The sequence below is a fragment of the Ostrea edulis genome, chromosome 5, assembly GCF_947568905.1.
Source record: "Ostrea edulis chromosome 5, xbOstEdul1.1, whole genome shotgun sequence".
Lineage (NCBI taxonomy): Eukaryota > Metazoa > Mollusca > Bivalvia > Ostreida > Ostreidae > Ostrea > Ostrea edulis.
In genome coordinates, this window is record NC_079168.1 from 86,037,722 (window position 1) to 86,060,573 (window position 22,852).

Below are 22,852 nucleotides of genomic sequence, written 5' to 3' on the forward strand. Positions count from 1 at the left end.
TATATTAACTTCAGACTGAAGACAAAGACAAAGATGGACACTATAGATTACAGTCAGCTCTTTAAGAGAGCCAGTTTGGCTGGCATTGTAGAGGAAAAGGAGGTAAGGACTCCAGGAAAATGGAACAAAAGACCAGCTGATTTCTTATTGGTCAGATTAATATTGTATTAGTTATGAAGATCAGTGAGAGATTATGTGGTTCTCAGACTTGTGATATTTACTAGGCCATGAAAAATGAATTATCTGGTTCTTGAGCCTGCCTGCATCTATTCAAATGGTGCAATGTGACTAATTTTGTTCCTGTTTAAAAAAAATCCTAATATGGTTTTTTGTTATTTCAGAAAAAAATCTTGTTCTGGGTTCTAATTTCAATGAACTGTTTTTATTACTTCATGTACAGAAGCCAATGGTATATGTTTCCCATATCTTGTTGAATATTAAATTCATTGTTAAAAAGTTTCCTTTGTCATTCTTATTCACAATAAAAAATGGGGAAATGCCTCCCTTCGTATCAAATATTGGAAAAAGTGGCCTGAGAACCAGATAATTAATCTTTTATGGCCTTGTGTAAGCATCTTTAGCTTTCCTGGACAAATTAATGTACCCATGGGTGTGACGACATTAGTGGACAGTAGGTTAAATAAAATTTTAAAAGTCCATTTCCAAGAAAGTGGTATCACACCCTAGACAATTCCAATTTGTATAGATGACGCCATTCATGAATGCGTGTCTCCATCTTGTTTTGATACGATACCACTTGTATATTCAGATGAGAGACCAGGTTATAGTTTTTTGCAGTAGGTTTTGAGTTCAATAACCGTAAATGTTATGTCTTTCAAAAATGTATGAATGATTCAACTGATGGATTTTTAAAACCCTCAATGATGAAGATTCTGCATATCACCCATATTTTATGTATGAATAACAAAGTTTTAGTTTTCTCAGAAGGCTCATTCTTCAGTAAATGTTGGTTCTATATAGTTCAAACTTGTATGCATCTATATTTACATTACATTTTCAATGTTTTTGCCTTGGATACCTTTACCAACTGTAATGATATCCATTTTCTCCTGAATGTGATGCAGATCGGTTAATGTAAACAGTGTGTGTGTGATTCTTGATAGATATTATAGCATGTCGATTTTTGTCCCCCACTGCAATTCGGAAGGGGACAAAAAAATACCAGTGTCCATCTGTGTGTATCTCTATCCTACTTGACTTTGTGGATGCAAATCCTCTGAAGCCTCTCAACAGATTGGGGGGGGGGGGGCATAATTGTTTTTGTCCTGTCTGTCATTCCGTAATTCTGTCTAAAACTTTAACCTTGCTAATAACTTTTGAACAGTAAGTGATAGAACTTTGATATTTCATATGAGTATTACCTTGGAATTTGACGTACTTTTTGTAAACTTTAACCTTGTTAATAAATTTTGAACAGTAAGTGATAGAGTTTTGATATTGCACATGAGTATTCCTTGTGACAAGTCCTTGCCGTGGGTACCAACACTTATTATCCTGTGACCTTGGAGTTTGACCTACTTTTTGAAAACTTTAACCTTGCTAATAACTTTTGAACAGTAAGTGATAGAGCTTTGATATTTCACATGAGTATTCCTTGTGACAAGACCTTTCTGTGGGTACCAACATTTTTGACCCTGTGATCTTGACCTTAGAGTTTGACCTACTTTTTGAAAATTTTAACATTGCTTATAACCTTTGAACAGTAAGTGATAGAGCTTTGATATTTCACATGAGTATTCCTTGTGACAAGACCTTTCCGTCGCTACTAAACCTTTTGACCTTGACATTTGACCTACTTTTAAATTATTTTTTTACATTGGTCATAACTTCTAAATGGTAAATGTTAGAACTTTCATATTGCACCTGAGCATTTCTTGTGACAAGATCTTTCTACTGGTACCAAGATGTTTGTCCTTGTGACCTTGGCCATCTTCGGAATTGGCCATTATTGGGGGCATTTGTGTTTCACAAACACATCTTGTTATTTAAACCTTGTGGATAAAGTTCATCCTGCAAGGCTCCTCACATTAATTTGACACTTGTACAAAAAATGTAGTACTTAAAGTCTACTGTGTTTCTTGACAAATTTATCAAACATGCTGAATAGCAAGTTCTGTGATCTTTTGACTACTCTTGTTCTAAATGACAAGAACTTTGCTGGAAAAGTCTCACATTATACAGTATAATCCATTTCATTGGACATTCTGGTCACCCTTTTTTATACCCCCCACAAACGAAGTTTGGGGGGGTATACTGGAATCACTTTGTCTGTCTGTCCGTCCGTCTGTCCGTCCGTTTGTCCGTAGACGCAATTTGTCCGAAGTTTATTTCTAATACTGCTGGACATATTTCATTCAAACTTTATGATCATCTTCTATATATTATGTAGTTGTGCATCTCCTATTTTCATTGAAATATTTTAACAGTTATAGAAGTTACGCACATTTTCTTTTCATTTTGGGGGTTGCGCACTTTGTCCAGAGTTTAATTCTAATGCCGTTGAACAGATTTGATTCAAATTTTATTCTCATCTTATATATATAATGTAGTTATGCAACTTCTATTTTCATTGAAATATTTTAACAGTTATGGAAGTTACGGACATTTTCTGGTTTGGTTGTACTTGTAGTAAGAGACACAATTTGTCCAGAGTTTATTTCTAATACCGTTTTACGCTCATAAGTCAATCAGGAATTGAAGAAGTGGAAAGAAGTTCAACAATGAAGTTCTACCAATACTTGAGCTAATGTCATTTATTTACTGACAAAATCAATGACAAAGTAAAGTTGGCATAACATATGATCTTTAACAAAGTGAATATAAACTAAAGACTAGAAGAGTTGACCAGGGATTTGCAATCATACAGCCTAAAATGTGCCAAATAGTATTCATTGTTTATATTAAGCATGTTTTTAATATTTCATGTACTGCTGTACTTTAGAATATACACGTCTGCATTCACATTGATTGCCCTGTAGATAATGTGAAAATATCCAATGTGCTTGCATTAAATATTTCCCATCATCTTATATGCCCCGCGGGGGGTATTAGTCCCATTAGGACAGTTCTAGTTCATTCTCAATTTCATTTCTTCATTGTTATTCTGACACACTGTGTATTCCAGCAAAAGATTTGTCTTCCAATGCTAATATCGGATTAACCAGGTTGCGCTGTACAATTAGTAATTTCATACTACAATGTTAGTCTTGTATTATGGTACACATGTTGATAGATCTACAATGAATTATTACTCATAACAGTCCATGGAGCAACTTATTTTCAAATGTTATCTAATTCCTAGTTTGCAGAGGCAGTGACCTTTCTTCATGACCTTGGATCACTCCAGCACTTTGGTGGAAATGAGTACTTACAGTCCAAAGTAGTGATCAATCCACAGTGGATTGTGGATGTTATGGCATGTGTGGTGTCGGTCAAGGAGAGCCCAATCAAGGTGTGTGTTATATGGTCATTCTATTGACTGGTATTTGAACAGCAAAGTTCCTCAGATTGCTGACTGCATAAATCATATCTCAATAGCCAAGTCATCATCCATATCAAGAAAAAAGGTGTTAGTCTGATTGTATATTGTCATTATTGCAAGTATATTAGGTATAACTTAAGATTACACTTAGAACAAAAAATATGAATTTTACTCACAGATGTTGGTTTTGTGCAATAATTCCAATGTTATTTATTACAATTGTTTTGATTGCAGACAAAAATAAAGCTGAACAAGAGTTTACACATCAATAAATCTGAAAACACAATGTATTCATACACGCCTGAAAACAAATAACATAGTGCGGGGAAACTATTCAAACTTTTGCAATTGTTAATAAAGTGAATGAATTGGAATTATAAGAATAAAACATTCTTTTAGAAGAATTTATCGATGTGTAAACTCTGGACATTTTACTCACAAACTTAACATAAAAGTGCTCCGCACTTTTATTCAGTTTGTGAGTAAAATGTCCGGAGTTTACACATCGATAAATTCTTCAAAAAGAATGTTTAATCCTATATTAAAGCAAGCTTTAAAGAAATCATTTTAATTTAAGTGTTATTACATGTACACATATATATTAAGGAAATAAAAGACATCCTATGAGTTATGAAATTGATCACTGTTTGTTATCTTCACCTTTCATGATAGCTTTTGCACTCCACATTTTAACATTGAGAAGACATAATTGGATTTTTCAATTGTGACTTCATTTAGGAATGATACAAAAACTTGAGTAAATTCTAGCCTAAACATTTTATGATGTACATGTATTTGTTATATGGTGGGAATCACCTCCTGTCCGTCAGCACTTAAATTCTATACCTTCTGTTTCCTTAAGAAGATTCAGCACTTAATTTCTATACCTTCTGTTTCCTTAAGAAGATTTTCATAGATTTTATACAGTATACTTGAATTAAGGAGATTTTCATAGAATTTAATGGTGCTGGTTAGATTAGGAAGTAGGTGGTGGTTAGATTAGGAAGTAGAAAACCCCTTTAATGGTGCTGGTTAGATTAGGAAGTAGAGAACCCCTTTAATGGTGCTGGTTAGATTAAGAAGTAGAGAACCCCTTTAATGGTGCTGGTTAGATTAGGGAGTAGGTGCTGGTTAGATTAAGAAGTAGAGAACTCCTTTAATGGTGCTGGTTAGATTAGGAAGTAGAGAACCCCTTTAATGGTGCTGGTTAGATTAGGAAGTAGAGAACCCCTTTAATGGTGCTGGTTAGATTAGGAAGTAGAGAACCCCTTTAATGGTGCTGGTTAGATTAGGAAGTAGAGAACCCCTTTAATGGTGCTGGTTAGATTAGGAAGTAGAGAACCCCTTTAATGGTGCTGGTTAGATTAGGAAGTAGAGAACCCCTTTAATGGTGCTGGTTAGATTAAGAAGTAGAGAACCCCTTTAATGGTGCTGGTTAGATTAAGAAGTAGAGAACCCCTTTAATGGTGCTGGTTAGATTAGGAAGTAGGTGGTGGTTAGATTAAGAAGTAGAGAACCCCTTTAATGGTGCTGGTTAGATTAGGAAGTAGAAAACTCCTTTAATGGTGCTGGTTAGATTAAGAAGTGGAGAACCCCTTTAATGGTGCTGGTTAGATTAAGAAGTAGAGAACCCCTTTAATGGTGCTGGTTAGATTAAGAAGTAGAGAACCCCTTTAATGGTGCTGGTTAGATTAAGAAGTAGAGAACCCCTTTAATGGTGCTGGTTAGATTAAGAAGTAGAGAACCCCTTTAATGGTGCTGGTTAGATTAGGAAGTAGAAACCCCCTTTAATGGTGCTGGTTAGATTAAGAAGTAGAGAACCCCTTTAATGGTGCTGGTTAGATTAGGAAGTAAGTGCTGGTTAGATTAAAAAGTAGAGAACCCCTTTAATGGTGCTGGTTAGATTAGGAAGTAGAAACCCCCTTTAATGGTGCTGGTTAGATTAGGAAGTAGGTGGTGGTTAGATTAAGAAGTAGAGAACCCCTTTAATGGTGCTGGTTAGATTAGGAAGTAGAAAACTCCTTTAATGGTGCTGGTTAGATTAGGAAGTAGAGAACCCCTTTAATGGTGCTGGTTAGATTAGGAAGTAGAAACCCCCTTTAATGATGCTGGTTAGATTAGGAAGTTAGGTGCTGGTTACATTAAGAAGTAGAAAACCCCTTTAATGGTGCTGGTTAAATTAGGAAGTAGAAAATTTACATTTTCTGATTTATTTGTTTTATTGCTGTGGAGTTATGGGACTCAAACTTTTTCACGTCAAAATGTTCATTTTGGGGCCATGTTTCTGACTTGTCAGTTTTCTAGTTTGCTTTAGTAACATCTGAATTACCACTGATGAGATGGTTTAGTTAAAGAATGACTCTATTGTCAGTGCATGTCAATATGTTGTAGTTTAAACATCCAGTTGAATGTGTCTCACATGGATGATAGGACAATTTGAGTTGAATTTGCATTCTTCGTGAAATTTAAATGATTGTGCATTAGATATTATGATTTAAAAGATAGTATAAGATAGTTCAATGGATGGACAACCAACACCGCGATTAGACTGTGATCACCCATATCAAAAATAAATATGAAAATTATACAAGAAAAAAATACTAAAATGATACAAAATAAGCATATTTTTAATGACCAAATTTGGAACCATCGAAATCTTGGTTCCAAATTAGGTAAAAAATAGTACACTTTCTAAATAATGAAACACACAAAAATATATTTTTGATATACATGTACTTTATTTCTTAGTAAAAATACAAAAATGATACATTATGATGTATTATTCCTATACTCTTGTATTATTTATGTATTAAATCCCAATTCAAAGTACAAAGATAATACATTTTGGAGTAGGATTAAAAAATACAAAAAAATACAAAGGGTATTAATTTTGTATCAACATATCATTTTTGTATTGTTTGGTTCACCTTGAAAAATTAAAATAGGGAAAAAAAATGAATTGTATTAATTTTGTATCAACATATTATTTTTGTATTATTTGGTTCACCTTGAAAAATGAAAATAGGAAAAAATATGAATTATATTATTTTTGTATCACATATTATTTTTGTATTATTTGGTTCACCTTGAAAAATTAAAATGATCATGCAGCTTGTGAAATGATTTAAATGTAATATATTGCAATGTGCATGTATTTTGTTTATTCTGCAGGTTAAAGTAAATATCATTAGGCACATTTTTATACCCCCCGCAACAAGTTGTGGGGGGGTGGGGTATACTGGAATCGGGTTGTCCGTCTGTCTGTCCGTCCGTCTGTAGACGCAATGGTTTCCGGGCTCTAAAGCATTATCCTTTCCACCTACCGTCACCATATCATATATATGGACTACCCATGGGATGAAGATGTTCCCTATCGATTTTGGGGTCAAAAGGTCAAAGGTCAAGTGCACTGGACATCGAAGTAGCAATATGGTTTCTGGGCTCTAAAGCGTTATCCTTTCCACCTACAGTCACCATATCATACATATGGACTACCCATGGGATGAAGATGTTCCCTATTGATTTTGGGGTCAAAAGATCTAAAGGTCAAGTGCACTGGACATCGAAGTAGCAATATGGTTTCCGGGCTCTAAAGTGTTATCCTTTCCACCTACAGTCACCATATCATACATATGGACTACCCATGGGATGAAGATGTTCCCTATCGATTTTGGGGTCAAAGGTCACGTGCACTGGACATCGAAGTAGCAATATGGTTCGGTTTGTCATGCCATTTGTTTTTTACACTCAGAAAAGAGGTAGTTTATACCTATTACCAAAACCCTTTGGGAGATTGGGGTAAGCGGGGGGTATTCTTAGTGAGCATTGCTCACAGTACCTCTTGTTAAAAACTAAATGATTAGCTAGTAAGTGATTTATATTATTTAGTTATCGCCAAACTTGTCTGAACAAGTCTAGAATTTTTTAAATATTTGCAGCATGATGGAAATTGGCTATTATTTTTGTTGAAAATTGAGCTAGTTTTCATTGTATATTTTTCGCAGAATACTGTGAATAGTAAACAAATATTCCATACCCTATAAATCTTTTGTTAGCATAAAAAATTAAGATGATATGCCTCCCAAAATGTCACCTGATCTGGCTTGGATTTCTTGAAAAAATCTCAAAAATTTGAATAAAATCTCAGACTTAAGTTCAAGTTTCAACTTAAGTTAGAATGTTACTTGTCAGTCAAATTGTAAAACAATCCAGCCAGGGTTGGTTGATGTGCTCACTCGAGGACTTCCTCACCTGGGCAGCATTCAGGATCGTAGCGGCAAGCCTAGGGGCTGGGTATGGTGGCTGATTTGTGCCATTTCTTTTCATTATTTTGATGCAAAAAGTAGCTAGTATTATCATTTTGCTGTATTTCTGTTATTTCGAACAAAAAGTTGCTAAATGTCTTTTTGTTGTCCTTTTGCTGTGAAATAACAAAAAGACAATAAAGTGTAAAATGACTCAAACCAGCCACTATACCTAGCCCCTAGGCTAGCCGCTATGATCTAGAACGCAACCCTGGTCTGTGAGGTAGTGTTTAGATCATAGTCAACATATTGGTTCACCAGATTTTAATTTTCTCCACAAGTTAAGACATGAAATCAGCACAATGTAAAGTGAATTATTCATACTTATACTCCAACTGCCCTTTCAAAAGACGAAATTCTTCAAAACCATGCTTCAGTTTTAGACACATTTAATATTCCAGTCAATGGGTCGAATGAATATGAGTTACCGTACCTATACTGGATTTCTAAACTACATAAAAACCCTTACAAACAAAGATACATTGCTGGATCCAGTAAGTGCTCTACCAAGCCCCTATCTTTGCTCCTCACGAAAATGTTAACAGCTGTGAAGGAGAAACTTCAAACTTACTGTGCAACTACATATGCCAGAAGTGGTGTTAATCAAATGTGGATTCTAAAAAATTCTAAAGAACTTTTAGTAAACTTGAAATCACAGAATTTTCCCCAAATCAATAGCATTAAAACCTATGACTTTTCAACACTATACACGACCATTCCTCACGATAAATTAAAGACTAGACTTTTTGACATCATAGACAGTTGCTTCTTCAACAAAAACGGAAAACGGAAATATTCATATCTAGTGATCAGTCATTCAAAAACTTACTTTGTTAAACACCACTCTGATTCCACGCACAAGTACTCTGAAGTTGAAATAAAAAATATGCTAGAGTTCCTCATTGACAATATCTTCATGGTCTTTGGTGATCAGGTCTTCCAACAGTCTGTTGGAATTCCCATGGGCACGAATTGTGCTCCTTTGTTAGCTGACCTGTTTTTATATTCATATGAAGCAGAATTTATTCAAAAACTTCTACGTGAGAAGAAAAAATCTCTCGCTGTGACCTTCAATTCGACTTTTAGATATATCGATGACGTTTTGTCTATTAACAATGATAGCTTTCATTCATATGTCGATTTGATATATCCATGTGAGCTCGAAATAGAGGACACCACAGAGTCGTCCACTTCTGCTTCATACTTAGATATTTTATTGAAATTAGACATTAACGGCAAACTGACAACTCAACTGTATGACAAACGGGATGATTTCAGCTTCTCCATCGTCAACTTCCCACATTTATGTAGCAATATTCCATTATCACCTGCATATGGTGTTTATATATCTCAACTAATTCGATATGCAAGAGCTTGTTCTGGGTATAGTCAGTTTTTAAATCGAGGTAAGCTACTGACAAACAAGTTGATGGTACAGGGACTTCAACAGTCTCGATTGAAGTCAGCATTTCGCAAATTCTATGGTCGTTATAACGATCTAGTTCGTCAATACAACCTCGCATTGGGTCAAATGCTGTCTGACGTGTTTCATACCGATTGTTAAGCCGTTCTTGGCACACTGATTTTGACTGCGGATAACTCCGTTTACCTGATCAGGATATGGGCCTCACGTCGGGTGTGACCGGTCAACAGGGGATGCTTACTCCTCCTAGGCACCTGATCCCACCTCTGGTGTGTCCAGGGGTCCGTGTTTGCCCAACTATCTATTTTGTATTGCTTGTAGGAGTTATGAGATTGATCACTGTTCGTTATCTTCACCTTGCATTAATGAAATCAAAATCGATTTTTGAAATCTGAAATATTTAAGATGACAAGATTTTTTAAATATATGCTGTTTTTATGATATTTGCAATCTGCACAATGTCATATGATGTTTTGTGCTTTAGTGATTGTGAATTTATGAATGAAAGTTGACATTAGATTCAAACATATCAAAAGATTTCAAAGCTGTATTATTTGCAATGGCCAAATAAATTTTGAATTCCTATCTCAATGATGAACAACATGCAATATAGAACCAATAGCCATGGTTCAGCAATGACATGAACAGCATGAGACTTCAACACATAGAAGTGCATGATAGCATTATCTGATTGTAATTAATACAAAAAGGAAGGGAAAATAAAAATGGCATTAAGATATTTTTTTAATCACTACAAGACTGTCATATGCTCACATTCAATTCATTACAGGTATTCAAAATGATAATCCCAAAAATATTTTTAATCATGAATAATTATGGAAGTACAGGTAGTCAGATAAAATTGTCAGGTAATTTTATAGTTCACAGCAAAATCTAGATATAGTGCACATGCATACTCGCGACACACAACTTCTTGTATATTTCTCATTTTTTCCATCTGGGCTTCACACCTGTTGAATTTAGGCTATGCCTCTTACCTGAGAAAAAGTTGAAAATATTTGTCTTTGATAAAATTACTAAGTGTCAATTACACATCTTTTACATGTATTGAATAAATTCACACATTTCCCAGGACTGAATTTCAATTAACTTAATTTGCTACTAAATGTATTTCTAAATATCGTAAGATCAGATCTCTATAAAATATGCATTTGATAGTTATTTTGTGACAGGGATGTTGCCTTGGTTGCTTTGGTGATTTTAGAAAATATCATGATATTTTTTTTTGATTATAGAATGGAAGACTTAACCATAAAGATCTGAACATAGTGTGGAAGGATTACCCAGAGTCCTTGCATGAGTGGCTGTTACGCTTGACTGAGGAGTTTGATCTGACCTTCTTCATTCCCCCAGAAGATGGCTCAGAAGAGAAAGTTAATCTGGTTCCATGTCTTTTACCAGAAACTAAACCCAAGGTAAGAACCCAACAGTTCAGAGGAGACATTTAATCTGGTTCCATGTCTCCAACCAGAAACTAAACCCAAGGTAAGAACCAGAACCCAACAGTTTGGAGGAGAAATAAATCTAGTTCCATGTCTTCAACCAGAAACTAAACCCAAGGTAGGACCCCAACAGTTCAGAGGAGACAGTCAATCTGGTTCCATGTCTCCAACCAGAAACTAAACCCAAGGTAAGAACCAGAACCCAACAGTTTGGAGGAGAAATAAATCTGGTTCCATGTCTCCAACCAGAAACTAAACCCAAGATAAGAACCAGACTCCAACAGTTCAGAGGAGATAGTCAATCTGGTTCCATGTCTCCAACCAGAAACTAAATCCAAGATAAGAACCAGAACCCAACAGTTCAGAGGAGATCCATGTCTCAGTCATGATATTATATTAAAGCTGGTTCATGTGATTGATATTTTACTGTGCATCTTGGTTTTCAAAACATTTGGCTTGTACTAAGTTTCTCCATGTACATGTGTACCTTTATCAGCTAAAAGGAACAAATATATTACTTCACAGTTTGAATGGCCAGAGCCTGATAAAAAGAAGGGGATCACAGAGACGAAAATGATGTACCTGTTTGATTACCTTCCGGCTGGACTCTTCAACAGAGGACAGGTACGTCCGGCCTCACAGTGATACATGTATTAATGATTGTTTTGATGGAGGACCCTATGGCTGTTTTGATGTCTTACTACTGTATAGTTGACCTTTTTGATGCTTTGATAATTGATGCTGTTGACCATTTGGTTGCTTCAAAATATCAAATTGCAGACCTTTTAATTGTTTTGATATCTACTATTCATGACATCGACCATTTGATTGTTTTGATATCGACTAACGTTGAGGTTTGGATGCTTTGGTGTCAACAGCTGTTGACCTTTGTTAGGTTTGATATCTACAGTAACTGTGTTGTTGACCTTTGTCAGGTTTGATATCTACATTAACTGTGTTGTTGACCTTTGTCTGCCTGATATCTACAGCTGTTGATTCATTAACAAATCTGATACAAATGTGTCTACTATTATTGATTTTAAGGAGGTACTCTACATTGTCATAATGGCTGACTTCCTTTTAAAACATGGATGAAAATATTGGCAATATTTGTCTATTCATTTAAAAAATCATCACCTAGCTGAGTAGATCAGTAGGTTAGCATTTCGACTGCTGAACTGTAGATTGCGGGTTCAAGTCCAGTGGAGGTTTTAAATTTTTTTTCAAATTGCTTTCTACTAAAACTGCATTTTTAGACTAAATAAAGTAAATTTGAAAGTTTTTAATTTCAAAATATTGTTGTACATATCCTTCACTTTTCATCCACATCAAATTTCTCTGGTGTAGCATACCTCCATAAGGAAGTTAGCTCCTGAGCTTTTGAACAAAATTGTGCAGGATACTACAACTAAATATTTACTGGTTCAATACTGATCCCATTAGTGCAAACATATTACGCATCTACTACTGAACCCTATCCAGTTGAAAAATTTTGTGTCAATTCAAATTTTGAAAGGGTTTGGCAGGGACTATATTTTGTGGTGGAAGGATTGATTAATCAAAAAGTTCTAAATCTGCAAGATATTACAGTTTCTGTTTCATCCAATATATCCTCTATTTTTATACTCCTTATACATGTATTTCAGTTTTATTAGCTCTTATGAGCTGAAGGCTCAAAGAGCTAATCATATGGCCATATGTCTGGCGTGCGGTGTGCATCAACTTTTTGGAAAAAGTATTATATCTCAAGAACCCCTTGTCCAATTTTTGTCAAATTTGTCACAGGGTAACCTTGGCCCAAGCAAGGGCTTTCATTTGTACTAAAACTAGGGTTGTGACCCTTTAACAAGGAGAGATAATTAGGAAAATGCAAACAAAAGTAGTAGTTGCTAAAAAATCTTCTTCTCAAGAACCACTGGGCAAATTATCACCAAACTTATGCATAAGGATGAGGATAGGTTGTAAATAAAAAAATTGTTCACGGCATCATCCTGGGGCAAAGGGTGTGGTCTCAAGGTCACTTCAAAGTTGACCTTAAATTTTGTTTTGTTAAAACTTTGATATTTTGCTTAGTATAAGGACTAGGATCATCAAATTTTGTCAGTTAATGCATCTTAGGACCTAATATCATGTTCTTTCAAAAGTAGGTCATGGTAACCTACTTTATGAATTTCGTAGGTAATTATTGTTAAATGGATTTTGATGCATATCTTGGACACTTTTGAGCCTATAATCATCAAAAGTTATCAGTTGATGGATCATGGGACCCTGAACTGCATCATGTAAAAAGTATGTCACCTTGACCTACTTTCTGAATTTTATGGCTAATCATTTATGAATACCTTTTAGGTTGTTATTTCAGATGCCGAGAAGTTTAGAATCATCAAACCCTGTAAGTTGATGTGTCTAGAGGCATCAAAACATATTTATAAAAAAGTAGGTCACAGTGACCTACTTTTTGAATTTTGCAGACATTCAAATTGCACATTTTCAATTTTAGATGCATATTTTGGACACTATGAAAGCTAAGGATCATCAAACATTGTCAGTTGATGCATCTTGAGTCTTCATAGTTTGTTGACCACAAAATAGGTCACCATGACCTATTTTTGGATTTTGATGGCTATATTTGAATATTTCAGATACTATTTGACTTACAATCATCAAACTTTGTAAGTTGATGGGTTTGAGTCTACAGAGTGTGTCGACCAAAAAGTAGGTCACTGTGACCTACTTTTGGAATTTGATGTTTACATCTGAATATTTCAGATGCTATTGACTTCAATTATCAAACTTTGTCAGTTGATGCATCTTGAGTTTTTGGAGTGTGTCGACCAAAAAGTAGGTCACTGTGGCCTTCTTTTGGAATTTGACGGCAATATTTGAATACTATTTGACTTGTCAGTTGATGCATCTTTAGTCTTTAGTGTGTCGACCAAAAGTAGGTCACTGTGACCTACTTTTGGACAATTACATTTAAATTTTCAGGTACTATTTGACTTAACATCATCAATCTTTGTTAATTGATGAATCTTGGTTAGTGAGAATATTTGCCTGTTCTACAATGTATCAGAAGAGCGATTCTAGGCCCATGGGCCTCTTGTTATTTATGATACATGTAGTTCAGACTTGGAACTAGTTCAGATGTTGTTATTTATTAATTTGGTTGATATATTTTTCGAAAAAGAACACCGATTCTTGAAAAAGTTTAAATTAATTTACTTGAAATTTTGTATAAAAATTCAGTATTTTTGCCACCAATTAAAAATTTTGATCTACAAAGCCCTTTTTTTGCAGTTCCATTTTAAATTTTAAGATAAGGCCTTGAAAACTATGTGAAATTTTAGAAATTGACATTACTCCTAATATGTCCTTTTAAACTCTCAAATTTTATATGATGATTTTTGTCTCTCATATATCAAGTGCAAAAAGGTCATTATTTATTTCAATTACTTGTATTAAACTTTTTTTTATCTGTATTGTTAGAAGACAGGATTATGTATCTATTTTATGTAATGATTGATTTGTGTTGCATATGTTGTGTTGACACCAACAGACAAATCAAGTTTAATTTATACATTCAAAAAGGTCATGTTTAGAACACTGTAGCTCAATAACAAGGATTGCAACCAAAGTTTTTCTTTTTAATTTCCTAATTCTCGATCCTTCAATGTAGAAATCAAAAATACACTTCCCAAAAAATTAACTTTACTCCTAATCTCAGGTGCGAACCTCTTTAAGACTGTTTTTTTCCCCCTCTAATCTCTTGTTGTTGATGATTACTGTTTCGAAATCTGCTATTGCTGACTGTTTCAGCACCTATACAGTTGCTGCTCTTTTTTTGATTGCGTGATATCAGTTATTGCTGACCTTTAACCTTTTGATATCTGCTATCGCTAATGTTTTAATATATACTGTTGTTGATCTTTTGACTGCGCTCATATCTACTATTCATGACCGGATTTGTGTTATCTACTTTGTAAGCCTGTGACTGTTTTGTGATATTTACTTTGTAAGCCTGTGACTATTTTGTGATATCTACTTTGTAATCCTGTGACTGTTTTGTGATGTCTACTTTGTAATCCTGTGACTATTTTGTGATATCTACTTTGTAATCCTGTGACTGTTTTGTGATATCTACTTTGTAATCCTGTGACTGTTTTGTGATGTCTACTTTGTAATCCTGTGACTGTTTTGTAATATCTACTTTGTAATCCTGTGACTGTTTTGTGATATCTACTTTGTAAGCCAGTGACTATTTTGTGATATTTACTTTGTAAGCCTGTGACTATTTTGTGATATTTACTTTGTAATCCTGTGACTATTTTGTGATATCTACTTTGTAATCCTGTGACTGTTTTGTAATATCTACTTTGTAATCCTGTGACTGTTTTGTGATATCTACTTTGTAAGCCTGTGACTATTTTGTGATATTTACTTTGTAATCCTGTGACTATTTTGTGATATCTACTTTGTAATCCTGTGACTGTTTTGTGATATCTACTTTGTAATCCTGTGACTGTTTTGTGATATCTACTTTGTAATCCTGTGACTGTTTTGTGATATCTACTTTGTAATCCTGTGACTATTTTGTGATATCTACTTTGTAATCCTGTGACTGTTTTGTGATATCTACTTTGTAATCCTGTGACTATTTTGTGATATCTACTTTGTAAGCCTGTGACTGTTTTGTGATATCTACTTTGTAATCCTGTGACTGTTTTGTGATATTTACTTTGTAATCCTGTGACTGTTTTGTAATATCTACTTTGTAATCCTGTGACTGTTTTGTGATATTTACTTTGTAATCCTGTGACTGTTTTGTGATGTCTACTTTGTAATCCTGTGACTGTTTTGTGATATCTACTTTGTAAGCCAGTGACTGTTTTGTGATATTTACTTTGTAATCCTGTGACTATTTTGTGATATCTACTTTGTAAGCCTGTGACTGTTTTGTGATGTCTACTTTGTAATCCTGTGACTGTTTTGTGATATCTACTTTGTAAGCCAGTGACTGTTTTGTGATATCTACTTTGTAAGCCTGTGACTGTCTTGATATAGAGCATTGCTAACCTTGCTTACTGTGATCTGCTCTGATATTTCACTATGTTTTACAGGTGAGATTGCAGGAGTATTCTGACTACTATATTATCTGGAAAAAGGGATCTTACTTAAAGAAAGATGGACAGATAGCCTTACTACAGCAACTCAAGTGAGATTTTTATTTACATGTTTATAGCACAATTCTGTTATTTGCAACTCTTTTTCTCTCTTTTTAATGCACTCTTTGATAAGTGTTGGTATGTCAATCGATATGTCAAAGTAAAATTAGATATTTTCTACTCAATATCTCGAGACCCCTTTGCTTGACAGACATGAATCTTTAGCACTGGTTTCCCCTAAGACGTAGATGTCCCCTTTTAATTTTGAGGTCACACAGTAAAAAATCAAGGGTCAAACTGGACATAGAAAGATATTGCCTGCTCACTATCTTGAGAGCCCTTTGCTTAACAGAAATCAATTTCTAAACACTGGTTTCCCCCAAGACGTAGATGTCCTCTATTAATTTTGAAGTCAAAGGTCAAACTGGATATAGTAAGGTATTGTCTGTTCTTTCTTTCTGCATTAGTGTGTATCAGTAATTAAGTAATTTGACTTAGTGCAAAATATTAATTCAACATAAGGTCCACCTCGCACTTGCAAACTAAGAAAAACTAAGTAAAGTAATTCTCTTCACATCTGATTCTAGAAAACAAAAGCACCAGTGTGATATTCTGTGATATTTTTGTTTCATTTGCACTCAATGTTATTTTTACATTCCTCGGACTTTTGAATATTTAAAACCTGAATTTCAGCAGGGCGTTCATGTCGTACCGACACGTCTTGTTGATATATACATTTTATCAGTTGTGTGATACTTTGTTGCAGTGCAAATAACACAAAAATCATTAATGCTTTTAAGAGTTCCTTATGTGCTTAAATTCAAATGGATGTATTATGGATCCATAATGCATGTATCATGCCATGCACTATGGAGCCATGGTAACCAGGCATAATATGGCTGTTGTGACATCACTTGTACTATACATGCAACAAAAAGAAAAGAAAAAAAACCCAGACAGCATAGTTATCACAAAGTACATATGTATTTAAAGACTTTCACAACCACTAGATAAGACTATTATGAAGGATGAATACTAGCTGAGTTTGAATGAGTAAAAAATGTATTGGTCTTGTTAGCACAGCTCTGCTCATCTTTATAGGGACACAGAAATGGTTGTCAAAGTCCAAGGCAAGATGCCAGAGATTGTTCTGTTCCATATTCACGAGGTGTTTGAGAGTCTGATTCTGGAAGCCTACCAGGGGGTGAATTATGATTTCACAATCTCCTGCCCCGACTGTCTGAAGCATTCGACCAAGGACCCCCACATGTTTCTAGCATCTACCATACGCAGGGCAATAGAGCTGAAGGCTCCTTTTCTGCAGTGTATGGCCTACTTCCATACCATCTCTGTTGTGGACTTGCAATGTAAGTAGCTTTATTGTGATGGTTTGCTCCCCAAAACCGACTGGCTGACGTCAACCAAACTTGGCACAGAATATCCTTGGGCGAAGGGAATTCAAGTTTGCTTTCTCTTTGCCTAAGAATATTCTGTGCCAAGTTTGGTTGACGTTGGCCAGTTGGTTTTGGGGGTCCCATGAGAACTTGATAATGTAAATTGTTAAAAAGGACAATGACTAAAATTTTGGACAAATGACAAAATTTTGTCACAATTGCTGGGTTATGAGTATACCATTTGAGTAATCTGTAATATATTCAGGAATGTGATGAACATTTAGAGATAATATCTTTGTTGTAAGAAAGTTGTATCAACTACAATGTATATTTATACCCCCTGAACAAAGTTCAGGAGGGGTATATAGGAATCACTCTGTCTGTCCGTCCGTCCGTCTGTCTGTCTGTCTGTGCAGTTTCGTGTCCGGGCCATAACTTCTTTGTTCTTTGACTTAGGTATACCATATTTGGCACACAGGTGGATCACCATGAGACGATGTGTCGAGTACCTTCATGACCTCTATATGACCTTGACCTCAAGGTCAAAATTAAAGGTTTTTTACAATGGATTCGTGTCAGGGCCATAACTTCTTTGTTCTTTGACATAAGCATACCATATTTGACACAAGAGTGTATCATCATGAGATAATGTGTTATGTACCTTCATGACCTCCATATGACCTTGACCTCAAGGTCAAAATTAAAGGTTTTTACAATGGATTCGTGTCAGGGCCATGACTTCTTTGTTTTTTGACATAGGCATACCATACTTGACACATGAGTGTATCACCATGAGACGATATGTTGGGTACCTTCATGACCTCTATATGACCTTTAACTTTGACCTCAAGGTCAAAATCGGTTATAGGGTTTTGACATAGTCATACCATAAGGCATGGGTGTATCACCATGAGACTATGTGTCATGTACATTCATGATCTCTTTATGACCTTGACCATTGATCTCAAGGTCAAAATTATAGGTTTATGCCATGGATTTGTGTTCGGACTATATCTTCCATTTTCTTCTACAAAGGCATACTATATTTTTACACCCAGGAAAGAGGTAATTTATACCTATTAACAACACCCTTTGGGAGATTGGGGTAAGCGGGGGGTATTCTTAGTGAGCATTGCTCACAGTACCTCTTGTTTTATATGTTTTCTATTGATTTTATAAAGTACTTTTACAAAGCCGTTGAATAGAAAAGCCTCGTACTGCAAAGTCCGAGGAACTACATTTTGTGTACTCAATGATGAAATCAAATCTGTTTACAAATAATAATGACAAACAGATACTTTGTCTGATACCAAAAAATGTAGATGAATATCATACAAAAATTATTTTAACAGAGTCCATTAAAATTGTTTCAGCTGTAATGCCTCCAACAAGCAACAACGATTTTGATGTCCACATTCAGAAAGCAGTCAGTGGCTTACAGGATCTACGGCGCAACATGAAAATAGGTCAGTAAGCCAAACATTCACTTACCAGCAATAGGTCAGGAAGCCAAACATTCACTTACTATTGAAAATAGGTCAGGAAGCCAAACATTCACTTACCAGCGAAAATAGGTCAGGAAGCCAAACATTCACTTACTAGCAATAGGTCAGGAAGCCAAACATTCACTTACTAGCAATTTCTGAAGACTTTATTTTTTGCTAGATTTATGTACAAGAGGAAACTTTCGTAAGTTGCCTTGATTTTGTACTACGTGTAGTATACTCACATTGTACATACGGTAAAACATGGTTACAGCAAACACTCTTGTAATGAATTCTTGCATTCAGCAAAGTGATTTTCATTCCCTGTAGTTTTATAACATATATCATGAACTTACTGGATATAGGAAATAACATTTATAATGAATCAAAATTGTCTGTTCCCAGCACTTTGCTATAAGTTTTATTGTATATATAAAAATTTGAATTTTTGTGAAATTATGTAGATTACATAAATTTCAAAATGAGACCCATGTAATGAAACCAGATTAGAGTCTACGGTCTTTATAGCATAAAGAACCCCAGATGTTAGGCTATACACAGATTGAAAAAAAAACCGGTGTTGTTGTTTTCTGAGCAGATACTAGCAATTGAGCATGTGTCTGTTAATACACTAATGGTAGAATTCCTCAAATATTTATTCCCATGATTATTGGATACATGCATCATTTTTAAATTAACAATTAAAAATGTGAGAAATTAAGCTTTACATAAGCTTTTACATAGTGAGATAAGAATTGTCTATGTCTATGAGTATAATAAAATTCATGATGCAAAGTAAGTCCATATTTGAGATCAAACTAACACTTGAAAAAGATGTTAAAGTGTGACTTGCAATGCCATAAATTGTATATACACAAATCAAGACAGTTGTAAAACAATTCACAATTAGCTAGTAAATAAATCAATTCAAGACAGTTGTAAAACAATTCACAATTAGCTAGTAAATAAATCCAATCCTGTTGTATGTATAATACATGTAAGAATTAAGTTAGTGGAAAAAATATTAATGAAGAATTTCAGGGTTTTGAATATTGGTCAAAATGTACAGTAAATGAGCACTATAAGCAACATGAATAAACACAATATAATATTGATCTGACATCACACTCTCAGTATAATGACAGGTTTTTTAATCCAGCTAAGATCAATTCTATTCGATAAGCATAGCATCTTATTCCCTTGCATGTCATTTTCTATGAGAGATATATAATTAAAAGCATGTTAATTGGTACACAAGAAATTATACAGCATGATGTGCTTTCTCCACTGAATGTGAAGGTCATCATACTCAAGCCGTCCAAACTGCTCCTCAATGGGCCACACTCCTGGGCGTCCTGGAATGAATCTGGGGGGAGGTATATTATAGATAGGTGGAACATGCTCTCTTGGCTTGTTTATGTCGTTCTGTGCAAATTTGTAGAGTCGGATCAGCTCCCTTCCCTGGACGTTAGCGGCTTTCTTCTTGTACTTTTTAATCTTGGCGACAAAATCTTCACAGATTTGAGTATACCAGTTCTCCAAACTTTCTCTGTACCCAAAAATAAGATGTTTACTCTCATCAATTTCTTCCTGTATCTTTTCCTGCATTTGATCCACCAAGGTGATCTGATTCTTTTTGTCCTCCATCAAACAATCATTTAACATTTTATGCTCCTCTTCAGTTATTCCTTCCAGAGTTATCTTTCCTTGTTTTAACAGATTCATTTTGTGTTGTATCTCTTCTTTCTTACTACTGAAGACCTTGCAAGGTCTCGCGTCGGGCGTGTTCGGATTCTTGCTGCACTGCCCACACACAAACTTGCAGCAGTAGCAGCAGTAGATAGTTTGCTGCCAGTCCTCGTGAACCGGACACTGGAGGCTATCCCTCTGTTTCTTCCACAGCTGGATGCTGACAGGGTGGTGCTTGAAGCTGGCTTTACACCTCAGGTGGAGATGATTGCACCAGTTGCACATGTTTTGGTTGCATTCTACACAGTGGTGATTCACATTCTCGTAAATATCACACAAGTCACATGACACATCACCTCTGACCACCACCCCATCTGGAGCGAAAACGTCTGATCGGGATTTTTTAGGTGGGGCTATCCTCTTGTACTCTCTGCATAAATCATGGTCCTCGATTCTACCATCACAGCAGCAGTCCATCATACTAAAGGATCACAACAAACTGACCTTTATAAACCAAATTTCAGTCTGAAATATAAAATGTCTTGCTTAAATTCGAATCTTAGAATGGTTTTTTTTTTTTTTAGAGATAGGTGATTTTGTAACTTGCTCCTCTGGTCTAATGATGTACTTAAACTGTATAACTTAATTGATCCACATAATGAAATAACAATATAAATGAATGTTTACTAGTCAATTGTAATATTACATGTAACTGTTGTCACAAGTACATTGTAACAACAATTGCTGTAAAGGAATTAAGCTCTGGCTTAGAATATTGCAAAATTTATTTTTGAATCTTGAAGTCAAGTTCATTTAGGCACAATGTTACAATGCCAGTTGAAGAAATGATTTAAGGTATCAATATTTATGCCCCCATAATTGGAAAATGCTGATATAGAATTGCATTAGCATGGAAATATGTAGAGCATGTATTTCGTATTACTTATAAAGTACTAATTGTATAGGATGTATCAGATTGATGCATGGAACGGTTTGTTATTTTCACCCTTTTCATGCATTTATTTAGAATTTAGGATGAAAAAATGAAATAAACCTGAGAATTATTCTATGAAAACATATATTAGAAAGAAGTCTTGTATATTAATCAGATATTGTCAGTCTTGTATAATACATAACCATTATGTCAAATATGATATGTGTATATAGTGGTGTGTATCTATTGCATACTCATGGCCTAGAACATGTAATATTCTAACATTTTACAGGTGACCTAGCTTGATCAACAGAATTTAATCCAAGGTCATGACATGTTATCTTTTCTTATGTAACTTTTTGTGTCAAGTATGGACTTTCTTTTTTTCTCTCCATTGCAAACATACACTGTTTCATATTAGATTTTTTTGTCAATAACCTTGACCTTAACCAAACGACCTTCGTTGAGCTCATGACATATCTTTTACTTCTACTTGATAAATGATCGCCTTCAACCTGTTGTAGATTGCATGTATATCATTTATGAAAGTGGTGCCATAGCGTTTGTTAGAAGAAGAAAAAAAAAACAAATGATTGAGGTTTATAACTATTGATGAGATGAAGCTGAAACAGCTGTTTTGAATGACTCAACAGGGTCGCACATAGCAGCTAGTGGCCAGAGGTAGAGAATTCCAGTTTTTTTTAAATAATGCTTAATCAATACATGTACATACACCTAGCTAAGGAGAGTGTGTGGGAAGAATGAGTTTTACATCATTTGAGTTCTACAAGATGGAATTCAGAATTAAAGTATATGCATGTTGAGTGAGAGTCTTAAAGGGGGGGGGGGGGGTATACTCTTTGAAAATGTAAGAGTTTATTTCTAGATGATAGAAATTAACACAGCTATATATAGGCCTAGGATCATACTAGATGGAAATCATTTTCAATCCAAATTCAAATTATATAGCTATAATATCTGAATGAAAAAATTTGGATGCCAATTTTTTTTTTAGATAAGGTTCCAATGAGAGTGAATGAGTTGTTAAACATTATAATCACATAGAAAGATTAGGGAAGTTATAATCATGATAACCTCAGTCTTGGGCTGCTCGGTATCTCAATATTAGTATATGTAAGTTGACAGTACTAATCAGGACTGAAATAATTAAGTTAGTACACCTATTTCAGAGTTACATTGTTCATGTCTACCCATGCACTCTTAATCCAAATAATTTCCCCTCAACCAATTTCTTACCTGGCTATCCCTGTGTCCTGAGATCGGTCCTATTTATAGCACAGGTTACCTAGGCGGTATTGATTCGAATCACTAGTTATAAATAGCCCAGCCCATAGCAGTTGGGTAGATTGTACATTTAAATGTCTTAAGAATCCAAAATTTTAAAATCACACGCACCAATACTTAGCATTTTTAAAAGTTTGATTGTTCTAGATGTGTTAATAAGCATGAATCAGATATTTACAAGTACATAATTTA

At 34.8% G+C, this 22,852-nt stretch overlaps 2 protein-coding genes across 3 annotated transcripts in view; one reads left to right on the top strand and one right to left on the bottom strand.

Annotated features, from left to right (window-relative positions):
• LOC125650663 (uncharacterized) overlaps positions 1 to 22,852 on the top strand; it is a 196,027-nt gene that overhangs the window by 142,761 nt on the left and 30,414 nt on the right. The window contains exons 48-54 of the mRNA XM_056166606.1: positions 15 to 102; positions 3,323 to 3,472; positions 10,486 to 10,665; positions 11,218 to 11,316; positions 15,810 to 15,904; positions 16,956 to 17,221; positions 18,622 to 18,714. Coding sequence (XP_056022581.1) covers positions 15 to 102; positions 3,323 to 3,472; positions 10,486 to 10,665; positions 11,218 to 11,316; positions 15,810 to 15,904; positions 16,956 to 17,221; positions 18,622 to 18,714 — 971 coding nt within the window. The remainder of the gene's footprint in view (positions 1 to 14; positions 103 to 3,322; positions 3,473 to 10,485; positions 10,666 to 11,217; positions 11,317 to 15,809; positions 15,905 to 16,955; positions 17,222 to 18,621; positions 18,715 to 22,852) is intronic.
• LOC125650670 (uncharacterized) lies at positions 19,371 to 22,797 on the bottom strand. Of its 2 annotated transcripts, none has more exons than XM_048879138.2 (2): positions 22,613 to 22,797; positions 19,371 to 20,946 (listed from the first exon to the last, which is right to left on the bottom strand). In XM_048879138.2, exon 2 carries the CDS (start codon positions 20,899 to 20,901, stop codon positions 19,975 to 19,977), a length of 927 nt encoding a protein of 308 aa, XP_048735095.1. In that variant the 5' UTR covers positions 20,902 to 20,946; positions 22,613 to 22,797; the 3' UTR covers positions 19,371 to 19,974. The 2 variants fall into 2 exon arrangements, with proteins under 2 accessions (XP_048735095.1, XP_048735096.1); XM_048879139.2 differs by lacking the exon at positions 22,613 to 22,797 and adding an exon at positions 22,552 to 22,575 and having other exon boundaries at positions 19,841 to 20,946.

What these genes read in the sequence shown, in the direction of transcription:
- LOC125650670 (XM_048879138.2), bottom strand. Translation starts at nt 20,901, where the DNA reads ATGATGGACTGCTGCTGTGATGGTAGAATCGAGGACCATGATTTATGC.